Genomic DNA, 25,530 nt, shown 5'->3' with positions numbered 1-25,530 from the left:
GTGAGTAGGACCATACATTACTTTAGGTAGAATTCTTATTTAAATTCCAGCTGTTAACGTACAGTCTAATATTAGTTTCAGGTGTAGAACCTAGCGATTCATCACCCACGCACAACACCCAAGGCTCATCACAAGTGCCCCCCTTAATACCCAGCACCTGTTTAACCCAATCCTCCTGCTCACCTCCATGGATTACTTTTAAATTACTTGCTGACTGTTGATACTTTTCAGGAGAAACTATGAAACTAAAAGAAGCATTAAGGCTTTGTTTTATTAAGAATCCTTATTTCCTATGCAGTATATTGTCTGTAGCATTTAACTGCAACAGAACAAAGCTTTAGACATTACAGATCTTTTCCAGGGCAAGTTTGAATGAAAATACTCATTTTGAGTAAATGACAAATGTTCTCAAAACTAGTCTGACAATTACAGAGCCAAATATCCTTGCTGAAATAGAGGAGAACACTAGGGAGGGCATCCCCAATATGGCAGAAACCTTGAACTGCCCTCTAAAGGGTCCAGCTGGCTTGTCCTGAAGTCTGTCCACAGCTTCAATAGCATTTGGAATCATTCCATCTAAAATATTCCCACTGGGGGGGGGGCCTGGGTGGCTCAGTGGGTTAAAGCCTCTGCCTTCGGCTCAGGTCATGATCCCAGCATGCTGGGATCGAGCCCCCCATCGGGCTCTCTGCTCAGCAGGGAGCCCACTTCCCCTTCTCTCTCTCTGCCTGCCTCTCTGCCTACTTGTGTACTCTGTCAAATAAATAAAATTTAAAAATAAAATATTCCCACTGGGGATAGGGAAATTGTTTTATGTAGCCCATACCCATGATTGTACCATGGGAGCTTTTTGTCAGAAACGACAAAAGAAGGAAGGAAAAGGGATAGCATACCTCAGAACAGCTCATTTTCGTTTCCAGCCATATTGTGCTTCTGCGTTGTGGCAATTCCACGGGCATGAACCAGAAGTAGTTATCAACTAGTAGATTAGTATGATTTACCTGGCAAAGCTGTAGGTCAGTTTTTTCTGGTTACCCTATTGCTTTATGAAAGTGTATTTTCAATTTTGTCAAAGACTCTTTCTGCCAGGGATACAAATGGAGAGACCCTTGGCTCGTCATTTTTATGGGTTCCCCTGTGTGTTTCATAGTTTTTATGTGTTGTTACAAATGGGGCCAAGTTTTCCAAATGACAACTTCTCATTTCCGCTGACTGCCACAGGACTCCATCGATTAACCAGCAAGCTCTTTGTAACTGCCTCTTCCCCTTTCTGTCTCTGGCAACAAGACCTTGTGCTGTTGACTTGAAGAAAATGATAGTGCTCTGCTTTGGCAGCATCTGTCATTTATAGACAAGTGCCATCATAAATTTGGCATACATCTATCCAAATCCAGGAGGCTGAGATTTAGTATCCCTCATAAAATAATAGATTAACTATATTTATGACAAACATCTTAAGTCTGAAATTCTGGGGTACAATCATGTAGAACATAAATTGAGTCCCATCTGTCTAAAAAGAACAGACCATTATACTAAGGCTCATATTTTCATGAAATGTACATATATCATTAAGACTTTCAAAGTCAATTGAAAAATGGAATCTGCCTCCATCTTTGCCCATCCACCTTGAATTTGACAACAGCATCCTGCCAGGCAAGGCTAAAGGTTCTTAGATAGTTAAGTGTTTGTCAGACTCAGGAAGCCAACTTCTGAAACTTGTGAGGATTTTATATTGCTTCAAAATAAGACTGAGCATTTATTGTTAATTTCTCCACTTCTGAAAACTATTTCCGTAGCATCACTCTAAGAAAATGAACCAAAAGTTGAGACTCACTTCTGACCTGCTGAGGATCCATTAACTTATAATTTACTAGGGATATGTTATAAAACATTCCAAAAAGCAAAACCTCAACTATCTCCTCGTTAAGGCTTATAACACTATTGGAAGATTTTCTCATCTTCAGACGTATTTTAACTGGTATTCATCTCTTTTGATTACATTTATTTACAACCTTTCTGCATTGACAGGATATGGGAATATAAGAGGATTTTGTATGTACATCGAGTAATTTTGTAAATGCACCACCAAAAATGCCCCCTGAGGTTTTAACAAAGGTTATTACAAATATTTTATGACATCCCACTTATTTGCTTCAGGAAGAATTCTCTGACAGTGAAATATTTTTTGAGATGGGTGGATGACCAAATAGAATCGCACAGTAAATATTTGTAGATTCTGTGTTCAAGGCACTGATACTAAGCACTTTGGGGAATTTCAGCTCAATTCTCACTGTACCCCACAAATTTGGCTTTATGGTATAAAACTTAAAGTGTTTTTCATAGAAACATTTATAAAATATTTTCCCCTTCTCTGATTTTTTGCTCCGAGAATCAGGCTCACTGTTGTGGATACTGGACATAATATCACACATTAATAGTATGATGCCCTCGTTTTTATAGGCCAGTTCTATTCAGTAAAATATTCTGCAGTGATGAAAACGGTCTGTAATCTGTGCTATCTAACATGAGTACCATGAGCCACACGTAGCTGTTCAGCACTTGATACGTGGTTTGTGCTACTGAGAAACTGAATATTTAATTTTATTTAATTTTAAGCACTACACATGGCTACTGAATTGGACAGCACAACTGCAGACTGTGGCACTCTTTGCTCTTTAAGTAGCCATGACTCCAGAGAAGGCATTATGTTCTCTGAGCCTGTTTTCTCATATGTAAACTGGGAATAATGCTCTCCCAGCGTCATAGTGGTGTTTTGTGGATCAAATGAAAAGATTTTGCAAGCACTTGGCAGAATGTAAAGCATAATAAAAATGCCCGTTATGGATGTTCTTACAGTTTTGGGGTTTTCCTTTTTCTGCAGTTAGCCCTTCTTGCTGCCATCCATGAAAGGCGACAGGTGCCCCCTTCTTGGGCAGCTATCACTGTCCTTCTTTGTGCTGCACCTATTACAGTCTGTTCTAGAAAAACAGATCCAATCTTACTAGAATCAGATGCAAAAAATTATCTTAACACCCTTACTACTAATAATTAACATGTAACTGAATGATTATTGTGTGCCCAAGGCTAATATACTAAATATCCTATAGATGCTAACTTACATAATGATATAGTCCTCTGACGGATACTAGAAGGTAAGGGGAAATGGTGGCTTAGAGTTGCTCAGAGAGAAGGTAGCTTCCAGCCCAGATTCTCTGCCAGGCAGCCCCAGTTCACTACCATGCTCTGCCACCTTTGGATGAGGATGTATAACTTTAACTGCACTGCTTCCTTAAGGTTATTTGATATTTTTTTCACTAACTGACACTTCTAGACGTCTGACACCTCAGAAAGGTTGTGTGATTTCTATTCCCACCATCTTTTACAACGGGTTTTATTTTTGAGAAATCAAGTTTTGAGTGTCTTTGAATGAGGACATACTAACCAGGGTATGATTTTTGAGTGTCATTTACCTACCTTGTACATATAACATAGTAAAAAGAGCATGAGCTTGAAGTTCAGACATATTAGTTCCCCTTCTCACTTACCAGATAACCTTAATCAAATCATGTTCACCAACCTGTTTCCCCACCTGTTAGATAGGACGGCTAAGACCTACCTCGTGGAATTGTCAGGATTAATGAACCAATAATGGCAACCTCAGTGCCTATCACATACGAGATACTCAATAAATGCTAGCCATAAAAAATACAACCATTATTCAAAGAAATGTCCCTACTCTGCCCTTTTGATTCCATGATCATTCCATGCCTTGCCTCCATGCAACAGTGACCTGTTCTCCATTCCTTTTTATGTACTTGTTCTTTTATCTCATAGTAATTATTTACACTGCATTTTCCTTCCAGACATTAAGACTTGATGAGCGTGACTCTCCCAGTGGGACATGTAAAGTTGTAGCGGGACCTTCTTGATCTTCCTCACATTTCTATAAATGGAGGAAAAGTCTTTTCTTTTTACTCGTTCTCCCACTGGTTAATGTATCTCATCTTCTCTGGCCTCCACAGCTCCCGGTATTTCATCCTGCATGTGGCTGTCACATAGATAGCATATATTAAATTAATACCATCCAGAAGAATCTCATGGGGAAGCTGTAGCACCTTCTCTAGTATGTGGACAGGGCAAGCGGACACTGGTTAGCTCTTTTTCCTTTGTCTTCTGTAAGATGGCTACCCCACCTCATAGGTCGGCAGTCTGCACTATACATAAACACGGTACTGAAAGAAAGGATATCCCAACCCATCTCCATTTGTGGGGGGAGGAATCTGGGTGCTACCTATAGAGAAGCAGCCCCGCCTGGAGCCAGGGTTGGCTACTGAGCAGGAGAGGGAGAGTGTGATCAGAATAAGAAACATGCTCCTGCCTGACAAGTCCTTGCCAGCATTTATGTCAGTAAATGAGAAACTTGTCAGCTCAAACATTTTATTCCTGGCTTCTTGCAAAAAATTTTCTTAGTGTACAATTTTTTAAAATAATTTTTGTATGCTATTAACTAGTTAGCCTCTAGAAAATATGTGCTTTGTTTTCCTTCAAATGTGAAAAGACATAAATATTAGACTTTCTTGTCATAATAGAAATTATTTTATTCTTTGCTGGCAAATATTTGAACTTCTGTCATAGTTTTATGATTTTTTTTTACTCATTAATCTAGCAAAATGGTCATATTTAAGTTAAAACAGTTTGTCTTTTGGTTCTCTGCTATTAAAGAAAATATTTTTACTAAGTGGGAAATTAAGGTATCACATTTTGAGTTAAGGAAAAATTATTTATTTTATTCTTTCAACAAAAATTTTATCCAGTCCTTTGGTTAATCCATAAGATTAAATATCCAATAAAAGTTTTTTTGGTGGGAGCCTGCATGGCTCAGTTGGTTGAGTGACAGCCTTCGGCTCAGGTCATGATCCCGGACTTCTAGGATCGAGTCCCCCCATCGGGCTCCCAGCTCCTTGGGGAGTCCGCTTCTCCCTCTGACCTTCTCCCCTCTCAGGCTTTCTCTTATTCATTCTCTCTCAAATAAATAAAGAAAATATTTTTAAAAAAAAAAAGGTTTTTTGAGTATTTTGAAAAACCACTAGTAGATATCTGTTTATGTTACTTATGGCACTTTAAATTGAGAGAATCCTTTTAGAAAGCAATGTCACAGTAAATTTAAAATACATAAAAATGTTCATTCCATTAGACCTGTAAATTCCTGTTCCTATAATTTATACTAATGAAATAATCCTAAATACAAAGTAAAAAAAATAAAATGTTACATTTGAAAATGCCTACTGTAGCAGTATTTTTATTAATGAAAAGTAGAAACAAGACGATCAGTATCAGGGAAGTTATTTCGATAAAGTACTTACACTCACTACAGTATTATGCAGCCTTAAAGTAAATGAAAGCAACATGAAAATGCAGGTAATACACTAGATCAAAAGTTAGAAAATGGTTTGTTCATGCATGTATTTATTTGCATGTATTTATTAAGCCCCCACGGAATACAGTGCACTATGCTAGGCACTAGGTATGTGATAGTGAATCAAGCAGACTTGGGCTGTGCCCTCCTGAGAGCATACAGTCTGGAAGAGCAAATGTTGAACAAATAATGACAAGCTAAATGCAAAGAGAGGGGCGCTGAGCTTGTCCACGGAGAGGAAGTCCTAGGCAGAGGATTTAAACTCCCTCTGCCTGATGGGAAAGAAGGTAGCCTTGCAAACAGGGGCCCCGGTTTCAGAAAGGAAAGAGGAATTCATCAGAAGGACCAGTATGCCACAGGACTTAGATGTGAGAGACAGCCTAGTTTAAATACCTGAAGCACTGAGAGGACTCTTGGGAACAAGGAAGGGAATTTAGGGTGTTGGTAAAAACGTCGTTGAAATGATGGCTAGGAACAGAAAGAAGGCAGCATGAAGTGATGGGCATAAACACAGAGGTTCTTAACCTGTCTGGTGCCATGGATCCCTGTGGTCTAGACTCTTCCAGTGACTTGAGGAGTTTATTGTATGTCTCAGGGCAGGATGGAAAAGAACTTTGTAGCTGAAAGGCCCCATGTCACAGTATTCCTAAGGGATCTAGATGATGAGAACCTCTAGATGAACCCCTTTGGTTGCCCAGGTCTCTTGAATTAACATTAGTTTTAATGTTAGAAGGAGACTGTCTATGGTCAACAGACTTTCTCCTGCAACTGATAGGCCTTAAGTAGGAAGTTGGCCTTGACAATTTCATAACAAAGCAGCAGATTGAATTTGGGCACAAATGCTAGATTCAAAATGTAAAAGTATGATTGGCTTTTAGCAGTGTATTTTTAAAAGGACTGGTAGCTTTCTTACACTTGGGCAGTCTAGCCCCTGAAAGTCAGCTGTCTCCTTAGGACAGACAGTATCCCGATAATCCTTCAAGAGTGGCCGCCCACAGTCGTCTCCCTGGAGCAGCCTGAGGCAATGAGCTCATTTGAAGAAAGTAATTTTTTAAAAGAATTTTTCTCTATTAAATAAAGATACATTTTTTAAGATGAAAAAAGACCCTGTGTCCTCAATACCTCTCAGGCTGACCTTTTCCTTGTCTAATCAGTCTACCTGGAGCTTCAAGCTAACCCCTAAATTCTGCATCTAGAGAGGGAAGAGGTGGGAGGAGCAGAATTCACATGTTTTTCCTCATACCTTGCGAACCAATGTTTCCCCTGTAAAGGGCCATTCATTTAGAAGGAAAAGAACTTGCTTCTCATTCTACCTCGAAAATTAGTTTTTACTCTTAGTCCTGGCTTTTGAATCATTACTGGACCTACTCCCTGAGGGACTTGATTTGAGTGACAGGAGTTACTTATTCTATTTTCCATAATAAAGCTGCCTCAGAAAGAGCTGTTTCACATCTCTCAGTGACAAATCGGAAAGGGGGCAATTTTTCAACCTGAAGAAGTTGAAATATGATTTCTCTATTGTACAAGTCAAATGGCTGGAAAACTACACAAAATAGGAGAAAGCTGTTCATTAGTTTCCAGCTCTAGCAAACAAGCCCTCTTTTGTGCTTCCTTAGAAAAGTGACATGTTCACTAGACTCCGTGCCAGCTCATTGATATAGAGTGTGGGCTGCCAGCTTTTAACAGGGAGATACTTGGAGATGCCACTGTTTTATATCTGAGTGTGGGACTGGCAGGTTCTGCTCCCCAACAAAGTGGCATGAAGGACGACAGGGCAGTTGTCATGCAGAGCTAGGCAATGACTGTCATTTCATTGGACCACAAAATCACTGCAGGGTGCAGCCCAGTGGCCAGACCCCAACTGACACAGGCTTTCAAAAGGAAAGAGTGGGATATCCTAACTCAGGATCTCAGTCTGGCAAAAGACAGTACAGGGACTATTTTGAACTTAGAAAATTGGTCTCCTGACTTTCCTGGGTCCTAAGTTACATCAAATAAATAAGCTTTTGTTTTTGTTTTTTTAAAGTAAGGATCTAGAGGGGTGCCTGTGTGGCTCAGTCAGTTAAGCGTCTGCATTTGGCTCAGGTCATGATCCCAGGGTCCTGGGATCGAGCCCCGCATCTGGTGGGCTCTGCTTAGCAGGGAGCCTGCTTCTCCTTCTTCCTCCCTTTGCCACCTCCCTCCCCCGCTTGTGCTCGCTCTCGCTCTCTCTCTCTGTCAAATAAATAAATAAAATCTTTCAAAAAATAATAAAATAAGAATATATAGATTCTGATTCAACGTAGAGTCAATTTTATAGACAATTTTCCCTGATTCCAGGATTAGTCTAAAGGCCAAGATATGAAAATCAGTCATAAACATAGTTAATTAGGAATTAGCAAGCTTCACAGTGATCCACCGTGTTTGAAGAGGCAGAGTTTCCGGGCTTTAGCTGGAGGCATGTAGCCTTAGGTGGGAAGGGCCCCACCAGCCACAGCTGACCCAGTGAATAATATTTGAGTGCTCTGAGAATTCTTAAAACTAACTTTAGTTTCTGTGTCTTTTCTTGGCTACTTGTGTCTCTGGGCTTGTATTGATATGACAGACAGTACTCTGTTTTGTTTTCCACGTCTGCAAAATGACATAAGCCATATAGGGAATGCTTTCTGTTTCCAAAGGTTGTTTGGCTGTTTATCCTCCAAGTGAGGCATTGAGATCAGACACTTTCCAACAAAGAAGTTCTGTGACTAATAAAGCAAGTCAACCAACTTAGTAGGTGTTGTAAGATAAACCAGTCTGCATTATGCTGGGTAATGCTTGGGGACATCTGGAGTTAGATCAAATCTAAATGAGGAAATCTACTTGGAAGTAGCTAAATGGTGCTAGAAGACTCCAAGTGTTCTGGGGCCTTAGGGATCTGAGTAGGCTATGAGTAGTATCATCACTAAGATACAAAGCCTGCAAAATATCACCTTTAGTAATGGACATCTATTACCTAAAACGGTGGAGAAAATGAAATAATGGCATAATCATAGTACTTGGGATTTCTTAATGAATATTATTGCATAAATATATCAATCATGTAACTGTTGATAATTCAGATGAATGTATTGAGACGTTATTTGTTAATGACTGCTTACAACATTGCTGAAATGGGTTGTTAGCTACAAACTTAAGACCCACAGTGTTGCTATGAATGAAACCTTGCCATGAGAACAGGATATCAGTTTACTTGCAAAGAGGATAGGCTATACTTTGATTCTCTTTTGTTTTCACAGGTGCTTTAGATTTTTCTGGCATAGGTACAGACTTATTGTTTCTGTGTAAGCTTATGTAGGATTCCTAATAAAGAAGATAGTAAAATCTATAGATTTGTTCATTTTATCAAATCAAAATATTGGACCTGACACAATGTACCTGTTGTTATGACTCTGCCCTAGTACATGTCAAGGAGACCCATTCTTAAGAGAATTATTTCAACTTCAAATGACATTAAATATTGATTGCTTATATGTATCTTCAACAACGATACAAGTATTTTACATAATCAACAACAGAAATGTCTGTTCTCTCTATATTTACTTCACTTTATGATTTAGCCATTAACAGTGAATTTCTGGTATTTTTACTTGTGAGGCTAAAAGGGATTGCATTGAATTGAACATTCCTTATTTCAACATACTAATTGCCCACTAATTGCTTTCTGTACATTGGGCACAAAGATGAATTAGGACATTGTTGCAGGACTGAAGAATCTCTCTATCTTGGTAATAACTGTAACTGTGGAAAAATTATAGTTAATGCAAGATCAAAATATAATTATATGAAAAGGATTATGAGAACATAGGCAAGGAAAGGAGGGAGGAAGTGAGCTTGGGGACTAGAAGTTGCAAGATCTAGAAAGAAGTTTAATGGCAATCCACAAAGGATGAGGGCCTGAAATAAGGCAGTGGCACATAATAGATGCTAAAGAAATGCGTGCTGGATAAAGAGTGAATAAGACTGATAGAAGAAATATTTAGAAGATAGTATCAATAAACTTAGGTCATTCGTTAAACATAGAGGGTAAGAGAAGGAAGAATTTAAGAGTCATTGCTGACAGTTCTGATGTATAACTAGTAATGTCATTGATTGATAAGGGGACTACTTGGTATGGCCCCTTGGTGGAGATCATTCATTTAGTGTCAGGCAGGTTGAGTTTGAAATACCCATGGAACATCTAAAATAGATGCCCCACAGACTCAGGGGGAAAGAATCTTGAACTTCCTGTGAGGAAGGTGGAAATTTCACCTACAGATTTAGGAATCTATGTCAATGTGGTAGAAGTTATTAGAGTGAATTAGATCATATGACATCCAAAAGAGGGTAAGGGCGCCATCTTGAGGAATGCCAACACTAAGCAAAAGAATAGGAGCTGATGAAGAGGACTGTGGTTGACGTTGAAGGAGAACCAGCCAGTGTCTGTGGACATCTAGAGGGAAAAGCACTTCAAGAAGGAATTTGGGGCCAATACAAGAGAAGAATGAAGAGAGACCATTGGTTTTTTTAGGTGGGTAAGGATAAACAGGAAGAAAGGAAGTAGAAGACCCACTTCACATGGCCACTTCATGTTCTGCATCAAAGGGAAGATAGGTGGAAGATTCCAGGAATGAACCAAGTCAGCGGATGACTTTTGGCACACGGGAATCTCAGCATTTTGTAAACAGAAAGAACCCAGTAGGAAAAAAGTAGCCAGAACTATAGGAAATAGAGAAAAAGTGTAAAAGATAGACAGATGGAAACATACACCTTTTCCTCAGAGAAGTAAAGAAAATAGAGGCAAATGGAAGAAAAGGTAACATCAGGGACAAACTCATCCAGCTTCCTCATTGCTGTAAGAAACAATATACCAGACGTTTGCTAATGAGGGGCTGGTAACATTGGTAGGCAACTTAAGAAGAAGGACAAATTTTCCATGGGAGGCTGACTGACTGTGTTTATTCCCCTTATAGAATCACTCTTTTCCTCTTTGTTTGTCTTATTTATTGACCCGTTCTTCAGCTATATAAGTTTTCACTATATATGTTTCTAATTTAAGCAAATCTAATCTGTAAATTATAAAATTTTAAAATAAGGATATGTGGTTATTGCATTGCCAAGAGAGCCATGCTTTCAAAAAGTTCTTTAAAAATGGGGAAAGAGGGAAACAAACCATAAGAGACGGTTAACAATAGCAAACAAACTGAGGGTGGCTACAGGGAGGTGGCTGGGGATGAACTAGATGGGTGATGGGGATTCAGGAGGGCACTTGTGATGAGCACTGGGTGTTGTTTGTAAGTGATGAATCAGTGATTTCTACTCCAGAAACCAATATTGCACTGTATGTTAATTAAGTAAAATTTAAATTTGAAAAAAAAAACCCACTCTTTTAAATAGTGTATTCAAATTATTACCAAGTTTTCCAAGATCTTTTTGCACATACCTTTCAGGAAAACATTTAATAAATAAAAAGGGGGAACTGACTGTTTTTTCTGATCATTATCTGCAATGTTGGTCTTGTCTTCCTGCTCCTTTAGACAGGTGCAGACCTGTTATACTAGAAATGAATGCCCCTTTCTTTGTGCGTCTACCAACATAGTGATGCTCTAGCATCTGTACATCTTTTATTGCAGATTGTGTGCTGCTGCCTTCCCCCCCACCCCCCACACAAATCCATTAACTGTCTGAATGCAATTCCAGTTTAAACTTTTAAAAATATCTGTCATCAGTTGGTGGTTTCCATCACTTTTACTGTGTCAAATGTGTAGATAAGGAAGGGACAAATGAAGCCAATGGTGAGGAAGTCTTCCACAGCACACCAATCAACAAGCATACAGGTTTGCACTGTTTCCGGGGTTTGGGGTTTTTTGGGGTTTTTTGTTTTTGTGTTTGTTTTTGTTTTTTTGGTCTGACACAGAGCACCACAGGCTTTTTAGCTTCACTTCTCACAAGAGTGCACAACTCGTAAGGAAGCACACACTGTGACTGACACCCATTAATTTCTCATTATTCAGAAAGTGGGAAGATAAAACAGGAGAATGATTTCAGAATTCCTTATGAAAGTGAGCTAACTTGATTTAATAAGTGGTAAGCAGTAATGCGGACATTGTTTTTTTGGAACAATAATGAGATGTTGGACAAGGTGCTTGTGAATGCAAGGAAGACTCTGACCAGCAGTCTTTTCACTGCATGCCTCTGTTGCTAATTCTTTTTAGTGAAATATTAAGTATAAAAAGGAAAATGTAATTATACAAAGAAGTGACCAGCAGTATATTTCAGTGACCTCAGAAAGCACAAAGAACAATTCTGTTAAAATTGTGGCCTTGGTTTCCTGAGCACTTTTCTCAGGCTAAAAAACAACAACAACACAAGATTTGACCAAGCATTTCACAAAAGAAGGCATATAATTGGCCAATAAAAATAGGCAAAGGTGTTTAATACCATCAATCAGTAGATATATACAAATGAAAACCTCATTGAGACACTGCCACACTTCCCCTTGAATGGCTAAAACCAAAAGGACTGACAGTACCGATGCCAGGTGCTGGGGAGGGTATACAACCGCTGGAATTCTCATGCATTGCTGGCAGTAATATAAATCACAACCATTTTGGAAAACTGTCTCTAGACTCTACTAAGGCTTGATAGAGATAGATGGTAGACAGATAGGAGATAGATGGCGAATGGCCCAGCAATTCCACTTCCATGTATATACATTGAACAAAAATGAGTATCTATGTCTACAAAAACACATATAAATGGGCTTATGGTAGCATTATTCAAAATAGCCCAAAACTGAAAACATTCCAAATGCTTATCAATAGCAAATAGATTACTGGTGGCATAGTCATACAATGGAATACTCTTCAGCTCTTAGAAACAAAGTTCTATGTACAGCAACATGGATGAATCTCATAGACACGTTGAGTGAAAGAAGCCGTACACTTGGCTTCTGTGAAGTTCAAAAATAGGCAAAACTGATCTAAGTTGATGGAGATGAGAATGGTGGTTATCTTAGAGGGAGAGGGAGTATCAGCTGATTGGAGGTTCAGGGGAGCCCTCTAGAAAGGTGGAAACATCTACAGCTTTATATCTTGTGTATCAGTATCTTGCATCCTGTATTTCCTACAGGTCTTATATCTTCTGTTCAACAAATGTATGCATATGTATAAATTCATTAAACTTTATGTACTTTACAGTTTATACGTTATACCTCAGTAAAAAATGAAATTAAATGGTGCAGATAGTAACAGTAACAACCACATTAATTTATGTGAAAAATATATGAGATAATGAATAGAAGTTATTAATGCAGTGCTTGGTCTATAGTGAGTTTTCATTTCATATCAGCCATTGACTTGGGATTATGATTGTTATTTCTATCACTGTAAGATAAAACTTCCTGGAGTAATCATTAGGCCAGTTTGTTGCTTTACATAAAAGCATACTTCCCTAAATAGTACTGAGGCTCAGAATTCAGCTTCTAAGAACCATGCTTCAAACAACAGTACTAGTTGTGTGTAAAAGAAAGCTTGTTATTATGGTAAAGTTTACTTCTTACTATGGGTAAAATTTTTTTAACTGTCAAAAATGCATTTAGTTCAAAAGTTTGCTCCCTTTCAGAATTAAGAATTTTTTTTAAAAAATATCACTTTGAAACACAAATCATCATTAATCCTATGAAAAGATATTCAACCCTTTCGATATAAAAATGCAAATCAAATTAGTAATGAGTTATTATATTTCATCTGTCAGATTGGCAAAGGCAATGGATACTTCAGCTGATAAAGATACAGAGAAGCTGGCACACTCTAGGACAGAGAGCTTTGAGAGTATTGTGTAACCATTCTGGGGCACAATTTGGCAATGTGCATCACAAGTTCAAAAACATATGTGCCCTTTGTGCCAGTAATTCCCCTTCAGAGTTTAGGTCCTGAGGAAATTATTAGGCAAGTATACAGAGATGTTTATATACAATGCTATTTATAAAACCAGCTTACTGAATTTATGAATTCAGTGGAGTAAACATGATTGCCTGTTTCCTCTGTTGACTGTCCCTTTTTCATTCGTCAAAGACATCAGATATCAGAAAGTCTGGTCTTACTGAAACCTAAAGCTCTTATCTAACTGGGCACTTCCTTCTTCCTGTCTCAGCTTGTGCCATGGGAAGGGGCATTGTCTACTCTTCCCTTCTTCCCCATCCTATAATTTCTAGTGCTTGCCCTTTCCAATTGTTACAGATAGGAGTAGGAACTAAAGAAGAAAGGACAAATGTTTTTGTACTTAATGACAGTCATTGATGCCCTCTGCATGGTAGGTGTCCAGACGCTTCCTCTCTCGGGAGGACCATGTGTAAGGTCTTCATGTGGTTCTTCTAGTCCTTCTGTAGGTCCCGCCACCAGAGAAGTCCACTCCTCTGCCTCTTGCTGCCAGGGTCCTGATGCTCAGCCTTCTTGTCAGTTATCAGTAACAGGGATTAAGCCTGACTGCCCTTCAAGACGTCCTATTGACCCAAAGAAAACTCATTCAACCTTGATATGCCAAAGTGAGATTATAGGTCCCTCAACTTCTGACCATTTTTGGTCCAGCTCATCTGTCCCCAACCTTCCTTTTCCCTACTTTCCCTACTGGTATGAGGGGCAGATAACTAACATCCGAACTTGCCAGACTGAAAAATGAAATGCCAGTGTCCTTTCTTACATGTACTTCTGGTTTTACTACTTTGGCTAGATTGAGGAGCATCCAATCAGGACAGAAGCTCATGATGTCAGTGAGTCCTCTGATCCTTAGATAATCTAGGAAGTGAGTGATAGGATGTTGGTAACAGGATAAGTTCTACTACCTCATAGAAATGCTACACGTTTGTGTCTGAGGGTTTCCCTGGGGACTTATTCTAAGATGCTGAGATACTTGATGCCAATTGCTTTCCGTTTGGGCTTGTGTCCTTCATTCTGAGGCAACCAAACTGCCTTTTGGTATCTTTAACATGGTAAAAGTGCAAACCAGAAATAACCTAAATATCAAAGAAGATTAGTTGAATAAATTATAGTACACCCATATAAGTAAATATCATTTATTATAAATCATGATCCAACTCTGCATTTACTGACCTGAAAAGATATTGATTTATTGCTAATTGAAAAATATTAGTGTCCTCATGTTTCCATCTATTCATATATATCTATTCACCTTTTCTGTCTATTCACATATATTATTGTTTAAATAGTGTGAAGTAAGTTATCATTATAATAATCTAGGTCAAACGTTGGCAAAGTACTACCTGTGGGCTAAACATAAATAGGCAGCCTCCTGCCTATTTCTGTAAATAAAGTTTTATTAGATCACAGCCATGTTGGTTGCTGCTTTCCTGCTATAATGGCAAAGCTTAATAGTTGCAACAGAAACAGTATGACCTACAAAGTTTAATATATTTTTACCATCTGGTGCTTTACAGAAAAAAGTTATTTTAGGCGATGGAATCATGGGTGATTTTTTTAAAAATGTTTGTCTAACTTTATTTTCTACACTGAACACAAATTTTTTATATAACATATGTATCTGTTATTAAACCATTGAAACCCAGTTAGAAAAAGCTTAGTAACATTAAACTGAAGAGTAAACTTTGTAAGTGGAATCATAAAAACTGGTTATAGCTTCCAAAGTTCTACTTCAAACTATAAGATCTACAATGTAGTTATAGTATTTCTTTGATTGTTTTTTAAATTAAGACATACAGATGGACATCAGTCTTCTAGTTACCCACAGGATTAGTTTCTGAAAGCTGCTTCCAGAACCCCTGGCATGTTCTCTTCATCTTCTGTGTTAGCTCATTAGTCCTCTGAAGCTGTGTCTGAGGAATAGAGTGCTAAGTTTGATGAACAGGTGGGTTAAACGGGGTAAAGTTTTGGAGTAAAAAAATAGCTGTGACAAATAAGTTTTGATTTTGGTTTATTGATTAGATATGAAAACAGTTCTAAAATGGGAGGTTTTCAAAATGCTTAGAACTTTGGAAAATAAGTAAATCAACGTGGAACCTTCCAGGACAGATACTTTGAAGAATTAAATTCGCTTGGAGGCATAAATTACAGATATTTGTTTATAGTACACCCATATAAGTAAATATCAGTGGAGTAAACATGATTGGAGGTTCAGGGGAGCCCTCTAGAAAGGTGGAAACATCTACAGCTTTATATCTTGTGTATCAGTATCTTGCATCCTGTATTTCCTACAGGTCTTATATCTTCTGTTCAACAAATGTATGCATATGTATAAATTTTAAAGGGCAATTCTGATATAGCTAAGCAAATTTTGCTTCAAAGTCTTGTAGGATAAAACCTGAAGGCATTTGAGTAATCAGAAAATAATGAAGGCTGTCAGAAGACCTGCTAATTAACACTAGGTGGGGTACTTGAAAATGGAATTCACATGAACCAGAAGTTCCAGATGACATGTATCTTTATTAAAAGAAACAGAAGTAAACAGTACATTCATTAAACTTTCAAATACACAAAATAAGGAGGCTTTTAAAAAATGCCAAAAGAAACAAAAATAACAGGATGGATTTTGATAACAATATAAAACAATTAAAAGAGAAATTAAAAAAATTTGGCTTTGAAGCTTATAAATTTATACATCTGGAAAGAATTCCAAAGTTCAAATACATTATTGCATTGGTGATTTTAGAATCTGCTTTACTGACTACCTGGTATCAATCCAATGGCAGAATTCCCTGAATATGATGGAACCATTTACACATCTTCAAGGTCAAAATTTAGCCCTGTATTCACAGAGATTATGACTCTGGCCTATCTAGAGGATAAAAAGTAAAACATAATTTATGTAAACATACCATATCACTTAATATTTTTAAAGGAAAATGCTTCCCTTGTTATCCATCTTAAGAGTTTTAAGATATTGTCCACCTTCTGATTCAACTCACCTTTATAATAATATCTCTCATTATACCTGTTGCCATCACCTATGCTGAGCTAGCAGGTATTCAATAAGCAACCCTCACCCTTTCTAACACCTAAGCATTTCCTCGTGTTTCCACCTCCAACCGTTCACTTTCTACTCGTCACCTCCTCCTATGCTTCTCTAAAGCTGACCTTCAAAACCTGGCCAAAATATAACTTCATTTATGAAGAATGTCTCTTTTTACCTAACCAGAATTAATTATTTCCTCCTCCATGCTCCCATGCCTCTTACCAGTTTCTGTCATAAATTAGAGATCTCTGAATGACTGTCTCATTTTCCGTGCTATACTTCTATTTTCTTAGTCTATACCCACTTTAGTCACTATTCTCTTCCGTGTCTAGCACATTGTCAGCATCTAGCATCTTGTTAACATGCATTTGTTAATGAATAAATGACCTCTTTTGAAAAAAAGATATGGAAAGGAAATGTTTAATTTTTCTTAAATAAGAATAGAGAGAAAAAGATAATTCTGTCCATCTTCTCTGAATCAGATGATTATTGAATAGGCTAGATATTTTCATTTAAGGCAAATATGCTTTAAAACTAAAGAAAACAACAGCTTTACCACATCTGCAGTGACTACTCTATGCCTTTTATAATGTTAATGCCATATGAAGTCCACCCTTTGTACAGGAAGATGAACAGTTAGAGAAAACATCATGCTCATTTATGCCACCTACTAATCTACAGGACATTATTCAATTTTGAGGAGCCTGAGTTTTCTTATCTTTAAGATGGGAATAATTATTTTCAATCTTACCTATTTCACAAGTTTGTTTTGAGAGATAATAAGATAATGTAAGTGATTGCACTTTGTAAATTGTTAACATTCTATATAAATATTAGAGGATATGAGGGAGATCAATATAAGAGACAATAAATTAAATACGAACAAGAGAGAGAATGAGTAAATGACTAAAACAGGTCAGATTCTTTAGGTGAAATTTATTTGAAACATCTTATGAAATGCCTGAAGCAAAGATTTTGCTATGCAATAACTTGAGTTCCATCACAAAAAACTAAGTAATTCCATAGGGGCAAATGTTAAGATTACTGAATTATTTCACTGCTCTGTGAGTTCTGTAATACTGTAAAATCACTGTGAAGGATCCTTAGAGATGAGAGAGTTCCAAGCCTTAAACAATCTTCAATCTAATTTACTTACTGTTACCATTTAGGAAGACTGATTTTATTTCCTTCTCTCATACTACGAAGGTCAGTTTAGTAAAAGTCTAAGATCTTTACCATCATACTTCATGGCATCCTGAAGTTTTAATAAACTTGCTGAAAAAGGAATGTACATTGTGAGACCCAGGGATAAAAAAGGAACCTAAGCATTTACTTATTCCAAACCCATCCAGATCTGGAATTCATCTATAGAATCCCTGCTAGTCTTGACCTGGATGTATCCAGTGCAGGAAAAGGAATGGAAATCAACTGTTGATCCTGAAATCAAACTGGTAGAAATATGATCTCCCATTATTTTTGATGCATATCAAGCCTTTGGCTTTGCCCCATCTGCAGAAAAGACACACACTATTGTGTTGCTGTTCCCCTACTCTTTCCGTCTTGGTGATCCAGGCCCATGGTATACAGATCTAAATTAGCTAGGACAATTAACAAATACGTTTTCAGTTTTAATTTCCTTCCCCTCTTAATAAGAGTTTATCAACACATCAATAGACATTTTCTGAGAGCACCAGCTCTACTCAACTTAAATGTGTGATGGATTGGGCTGTTGCCTAAGAAGTTCCAGTTTCTTTCCCAAAGGACCACTGAACAGAACCTGTCTTGAATAGCAAATGGACCCTAAAGAGTAAAATTCTGTTAAAGTCACTCTGAGCCTTCTTATAGCTTGCAACATGGGCCTTGAGAATTAGAAGCATTTAGGAGCTACATGATCAAAATGCCAAGATGTCTATAAATTATTTGGCTAATCCTCATATTGTGCTTATGATTAATGTCATTACTTAAAACTTAAAATTTTAGGGGTGCCTGGCTGGTTCAACTGGTAGAGCATATGATTCTTGATCTCAGGGTTGTGAGTTTGAGACCCATGTTGGGGGTAGAGTTTATCAAAAAACAAAACAAAATTAAAAAACACCTTAGAATTTAGACTGGCGGGCATAAATATAATGAATGAAGTCTTTGCGTCTTTTATTTCAAATACATTGCTTTGCCATTCAAAGAGCAGCAAAAGCTTAACTAACCATTACCAAAATTAACCATGTTTCTTCCTTCACCTCTATCCCCAAACCCCAAAGTTAAAATGCTAACTTAGTATAAAAATTGAATTTTAACTTTATATTCATATCATAATGAAAGCATGAATAGTCAAATGAAACTACCATTGATGAATGACTTATTTCACATTACCAACATATCATGTACTCGTATTGGAAAGAAGTTAGTTTTCCTCTACATTAAAAACTTCCCTGGAGCATAATTTACAACTCAAGGATCTCAGAAAATTACCTGCTACCAGTGGGAGGACAAAAAGTCATTTTTCATAAGTCATCATAATCTTGGGGTGAGGTGATATTGGAAACTGATGGCATGGAGTTCTTTTTCAATCAAGTTCAATGAACTAAAATCTGTGCTGGAGATTAAAACTATATGCGGAAATCCATTTTCTATCGTTAATTCCTCTATGTCAGTTTTCCACGTGTTGATACCATATATGAAGCTTCAATATAATCTCTCTGCATCTCTCTTAGAAGACAAAGGGAAGCTAAAAGTCAACAGTTGCAGTCAGCCATCAGGCTCTGAAGGGGGCTCCTATCTCCTCAAATCTGGCACAGCACCCTTGCCACCTGGAGCAGCCACTTCTCCCTCGAAGAGCACAAATGGAGCTCCTGGTACTGTTTCTGAATCAGAAGAAGAAAAAGCCAAAAAACTACTGTATTGTTCACTATGCAAAGTGGCTGTGAACTCCCTGTCACAGCTAGAGGCACACAACACAGGTTAGCAGCTATCACTTGAATTTAAATAGTGTTTATAACAAAACCCAACTTTTCCCAGCAGAATACCATATCTTTTGTTGTTCAAACATTAGGTTTGTTCATTGTCTTCTCTGCTTTTTTGATTCAAAGGAGTGATTTTAAGAAAAGTATGATACAATAATTTTGGAAGCAGCAAGGCAAAAGTTTAAAGCAAATTGGAGATAAAACTTACTCTGTTCTTGATTTTCTCAAAAGCATCTAATATTTCCCAAAACTCATTACGATGAAGTGACAGAGATGAAGACAAATATCCATGCACAAAATTCACTGCATCACACTTAGAAGAAAAGGGAAACAATTTAAAAGTCCCTCAGTAGGGTAATGTTGAATACAGTGTAATCCAACAGAGAGAATATATTACTCAGTTATTAAAGTGTAATTATTTTAAAAAGTATATGATTTGCTGTGAAATTTTCAGCGTATATAACTAGTATGATCCCAGTTTTGAAAATATGTATATTTTTAGTATATAGACAAAATAAAACCTGAAAAAAATAAAATGATAACCATGGTTATCTCTGAGTGGTGAAAATACAGGGTAATCTTTATTTTTTTTATGCTTCTTTATATTTTACATATTTTTTCATAATATACTCATGTTTCCCCCTTTTTACACAAAAATGTGTTGAATAATCAGCCTGATTGTTTATAATAAATAAAAAGTGTTTATAATCAGCAGTAAAATGATTTTTTTAAAGCAATGAGAAATTCAGCCTGAAGATAAACTTCTCAAGGATAAGAAAACACAAAGCTATACATATATTCTATTCGGTTCTTAAATAGCTATTTACTTATTATATGTCTCTTGCTGCCTTAGGTTCTAAACACAAGACCATGGTTGAAGCTCGTAACGGGGCTGGTCCAATTAAGTCCTATCCTAGACCTGGATCAAGGTTAAAGATGCAGAATGGCAGTAAGGGCTCAGGACTTCAGAACAAGACATTTCATTGTGAGATCTGTGATGTTCATGTTAATTCAGAAATTCAACTCAAGCAGGTAATGTATCTTGAATTAATATTCACTGTTGTTTGGGTCACCACTGGCGTGTGTAACTAATCTATATAATGGTTCCCACTATGCTCACAGATAAATTTACTAATCTTTCTACGATGTATACAATATATGATGTGCAGGTGCTATGGAAGAAAAAGTTAGTACCAAATACTTGTGCATCTTTATTAAACGTCAGATCTGGGCTAGGTGAGCACAGCATTCAACCTGGAGTTTGTAGTCAGTGGAGCAGGAACTTCTGGAAGACAAGATGTTCAGCCCGTCTTTCAAAGACCAAAATCTGGTTGGGGAGACAGACTCATCAGTCACGATGGTAAAAATGAGCCAAACAGGGTAAGTACTCCAGAGAAAGGAGAGGAAGAGAAGCATTACAACTGAGTGGGGAGCAGGTCTGAATGCTGAGAGCAAGGTGGTCATACCATCACCGCCTTGGACCTGCGGACCCAGAACTGGGAATGGAGCAACCCACTACCTCTATTTAGGAAATACATTTTACATGGAATAAAGTAAAGCTCACATCTAGATTCAGCTAATGCATCCAACCTTTTTCAGCACATTTCTAGCCGAAGGCATAAGGATCGAGTTGCAGGGAAACCACTGAAGCCGAAATACAGCCCTTACAACAAACTCCAGCGGAGCCCAAGCATTTTAGCAGTAAGTTCACCTCACCTGCTCACCTGTTTTGTTGGGTCCCCCTTAAGGACTGTGGGTTAGGAGAGCCTGGGGACTAACTGGCCCTGAAAGGTTTTGAATTTCAATAGCCCTCTCAGACTGAAGCTTAGAAGGAAGGCTTAGTAGTCCCTGCTATAGGTCACCTTGAAGCAAGCTGCTTTAGAGAAGAGAAACTGAACCTCTTTAAGAGTTAATACCTCATTCTTTACCAGGACCTTTTCAAAAGACTACCTTCTTTAACATATAAAGAAAAATAAAGGCTCAGGAACAAAGACAAGTAATCCTGAGGAATCCTGGAATATGTTGAACCTGGGAAGAGGGCTTGCCTTCCTAAAACAAAACTCCATCCATTTAATACCCTCCCTTCTAGAGACGCTCCCTCTCCTCCTCCTCCACTCCCCTTTCACCCCCCTTTTCTGGGAAGTAAAGTGGGTGTTTGTATTACTGTCTCTTAACCTGTCTAGCAGGCATGTTGGTATTCAGCCTGTCCTACCTGCTCTCAGTTTGTGCTGTTTTCAGTTTCTTTGCAAAAATACCCAGGGGCGCCAGCAATAGATGTCATGTAAATACCTAGATGGATGGATTTCATAATCCCCCTGGGACTTAGCCCAGTCTGGCATTCCATTTGAGGTTGAAGTGAGATTGGCCAGCTGGAGGCGATGCTCCCAGCTTCTGCAAAGCCTCCATCTGATGCTGCAAGCATTAAACAAATCCAGTGTGCAAAGCGTCTCCTGATTGCAAAAGAGAGAAATTAGGGATTGATTTCTTACTTCACAGGAAGATTCCACCTTGGGATTCCTTTAAAAGGAGAACACTTCTAGCACACTTAGGATCATTCCCAACGACAGAAACTTGAGTTAGCTGCAGTTTTTCAGGGAATAGTCTTTAAGTGGCCAGAGAGGAGCGCACTGACTTTGTTTTCATGTCGCTTACCAGGGTCCTAACGTCCCGAACCCCAGTTACCTAACCCAGCGCAGCTCTTCAGAGAGAAGGTGGAAGTCAGGCATCCCCCGCCCCCCGCCCAGAAAACCTCTCCCTTCGCTGCACTGTGGGTTAGGAGTAGTCAGAATTGTAAATTGAGCTCCATAATCTAAGCAGGAAACCCTCCGGTACGTTTGCTTTTTCTTTGTGAGCAGAAGCGGCACAAAATAGCTTTAGTATCTACTCAGAGAGGCTCCGCCCCTACCCCCTGCCGCGTCCTAGTCCCCAGGGGTAAAGACCCCCAGAAAAAGAGTTGAAACGGAAACAAATTAAAGCAAAGGTATGCCACGAGCCTCTGAGAACCAGCTCAGTGAAAATAATTTCTTGACTTCGGAGAGGCGCGATCTTTTAAAAGCTGACTTCTGAGCGCGCGGGTCGCGAAGAGCCGTCCGCGGTGCTTACTCAAAACCCTCTCCCCACCCCGCCCCGGTTCTCTCCCTCCGTCAGGCAAAACTCGCATTCCAGAAAGACATGATGAAGCCTTTGGCCCCGGCCTTCCTGTCCTCGCCGCTGGCGGCGGCGGCGGCGGTGTCGTCGGCGCTGTCGCTGCCGCCCCGGCCGTCGACGTCGCTCTTCCAGGCGCCAGCCATCCCCCCCGCGCTGCTGCGGCCCGGCCACGGGCCCATCCGCGCCACGCCCGCCTCCATCCTCTTCGCGCCCTACTGACGGCCGGCGCCCCGGGCCGCCGCCGGAGCAAGGTCCCGCGGGGTGCGGTGGCGGGCGCCTTCCGTGTTGCGGCCCCCCACCTGCCCCGGCCACCGAAGGCGGCGCACCACCCCAGCCCCGACTCCAAAGACTAGCAGCTCACTAGACTCAAGAGTGCTTTTAGGGACCGCTCCCACCGTTAGGGACCCGAGCAGCCCAGGCTTTACCCCCGCCCCTCCCCCACTCGATCTGTGTCTCTGAGATAATTGGTTTCTTGCAAATGTATCGGTCAGAAAACAAAGCAATGTATCTATATGCCATTCGCCGACTCCTTTTCCATGGGTGTGATCTGGCTTAGAAACGATAAGGAATATTTTCCTGACAGACTTGAAAACTAGGGTCTTCCTCACACGTCTGTAAATAACTCTGGAATCCAACGGGACACATTCTAGTGTGGAACAAAACTAGATGACCACAAGTGCTCACTTGTGGATACCATCTTACCAACGGATCACAACGTTTTCTTTTCTGGTGTACTATTGTCGACAGGGATTGTGTACTGTTTTAGACCCAAGTACTGTTGTATCCTGTGTAGTACTAGTTCTGTATCTCCTGTCTGAATTCAACATTTTTAGTTGCTGTGTCAATGTTAGGAAGCAAAGTAGCTTTCAATTTTCTCTTTAAGAGAACAAATGATAAAGTAATGTATTTTCTTTACTTCAGGTTTTATTTGGTGATATTTAAAAGAACTAGAAAGCCATATAACATAGCTATAATTACTACCTGTTTGCTACTTTTGTTTAACTTATTTTGTAGCTTCCTCACTAGTTTGAGTTGCTGAGCAAATGTATACAACCAGAAAAAAAGAGCTCCCTCGGCTGCACATTTTTGCACCTCTTGTGCGTATTCTGCAAGGAGACAATGAATCCATGTATTTCTACATTATTATCTTCTTCATTTTTAACCTGTTTTCATTTGTAATGATGCTACATAATTTTGTGGCTCCCTAATGCAATAATGTACAGAAGATTAAAAAAATTTATAACTGAACAATTTGTCTTTCTGTTCACCGAATATGTTGCAGGTCATGCTCCCGTGCCCCCCTTTCTAAACTGGTATCAACAAGACTGGAATGTTTGTGGTATCAGGGGCAAGAGATATCATAAAACAAAACAGAGTGAACTCTTTTAGAGCATCTATATCTGCAATCTGTAAATGGTAAAACGTCTGTGTATTTTTTTAAATGTACCTTTTCAATAAAAGTACAAAAAGCAAAACTCTGTTTGTGTTTTCAAAGTTATTTTCTCCTGAGACACCTTCAATTTGAAATCATCTGATGAACGATTTTCAGTAGGTGAAGAGATTGCTCCTTACATATTTAGCATTTTTAGCTCTTATTTGAGGCATTTTCATTTGTCATGTTTATTCATTACTGTTCACAGCATCTGCGTGAGGCAAGACTTTACTGCTCTTTTCCCTCTGAATCCTTAAGAACTCACGTTGTGAGTGTAGCCCTAAGTCACAGTAGTAACCTGATAAAAATTTGTGACTCTTGATTTTTTTTTTTTTAATTTGCTGTAAGTCTTCTAAATCCCTAGCCCATCTTTCTTTTGTGTCTGAGGCATTAATGATCTTCTATCCCAATTCTCCCCCGTCACCTTCTCTAGTCAGCCCACCCCTTTTTTCTTCCACTTCATTCTCTTTTTAAGTGTAAAGATCAATACATCACTATTTGTTCTGGTTCTCTACTTAATGAACTCCTTCAAAACTTAATGGCTTAAAATAACTACCATCTTATTCTATCATGATTTCAGGGGTCAAGAATTCCAACCAGGCTTGGCTGGGCTCTTCTATTGGAGGAGGCATCAACACGAAGTCCCTTGGCAATACTTGGGGAGTGGAGGCCCAAGATGGCTTCACTCACATGTGTGCCTGGATGGAGATGATAGCTGGAAGGCTGAACTCTACACATGGCCTGCCCAGCTACATGGTCTTATGCAATGACACAGTAACTCAGGGCTCCCAGAGAGAGAGCATTTCAAGAGGATTGGGTGGAAGTAAAAAAAAAAAAAACTTCTTATAAAATTGTCCCAGCATGTCACTTACACTGCGTTCTACTGATCAGCAAGTTACGAAGGGCAATCCAGATTGGAGGGGAAGGAAAAGTACTCCCTTTTCAATGTAAAAAAGAGGAAAGAATTTGTGGCCATCTTTAATCTACCACTCTGTTACAGAACTTGGAGAGGAGTGGTAACAAAGCTATGACAGAGCCCCTTTTCCCACCATAACCCCACACCATGCTAATTCTTTAAATGAAAAGAATGTAGGAGGGGACCTAAAACCTCATTTCTAAGAAGTTAAGGCCAGTGGATGGCAGTGCAGCTGTGCTCCCTGGCAATAGGCTTCCATTATCAAAGAGGTTATCCAACTATTTGAAAATTGTTGATCTTAATATTCTAGGTATATAATCAGGTAAGGGTTAGAGTCTATTAAAATTCCAGTTTGATATTCAGAATTTGTTTGCTTGTTTTAATATGAGTCATTCCAACTCTATACTAGTAACACTAAACCTTGGTTGAACCTTTGGACATGGCTTAGAAATACCACACTCCAAAAGAAATGTGTTTCCATGTAATACTTTGGAGAAGTTTTTTTTATTATTATTATGAACTCCAACGGTGATTATATTTCATTTCTCTTGTATATCCTCTGTCTCATTAATGGTCACTGCCATCCTCAAAAATTTTTAAATGTCAGGATTTAAACAGACCCAGAAATCTGCTGATTAGATTTATAGTTTAAGATTTTGAAAAATCACCTCAGAGAAGA

At 38.7% G+C, this 25,530-nt stretch overlaps 1 protein-coding gene across 17 annotated transcripts in view; it reads left to right on the top strand.

Annotated features, from left to right (window-relative positions):
- ZNF385B (zinc finger protein 385B) overlaps positions 1–23,972 on the top strand; it is a 400,466-nt gene extending 376,494 nt beyond the window's left edge. For 16 of the 17 annotated variants that reach the window (XM_059394257.1, XM_059394260.1, XM_059394259.1 and 13 more), the window contains 4 exons: positions 19,108–19,353; positions 20,210–20,388; positions 20,956–21,057; positions 22,504–23,972. In XM_059394257.1, coding sequence (XP_059250240.1) covers positions 19,108–19,353; positions 20,210–20,388; positions 20,956–21,057; positions 22,504–22,722 — 746 coding nt within the window. In that variant the 3' untranslated portion in view covers positions 22,723–23,972. The remainder of the gene's footprint in view (positions 1–19,107; positions 19,354–20,209; positions 20,389–20,955; positions 21,058–22,503) is intronic. The other variant, XM_059394258.1, reaches the window with a different exon arrangement.
- Positions 23,973–25,530: the final 1,558 nt, after the last annotated feature.

This window comes from Mustela nigripes, chromosome 3, assembly GCF_022355385.1.
Source record: "Mustela nigripes isolate SB6536 chromosome 3, MUSNIG.SB6536, whole genome shotgun sequence".
NCBI lineage: Eukaryota > Metazoa > Chordata > Mammalia > Carnivora > Mustelidae > Mustela > Mustela nigripes.
Note: the sequence above shows the minus strand (reverse complement) of the source record. Positions and strands in the feature narration are given on the sequence as shown.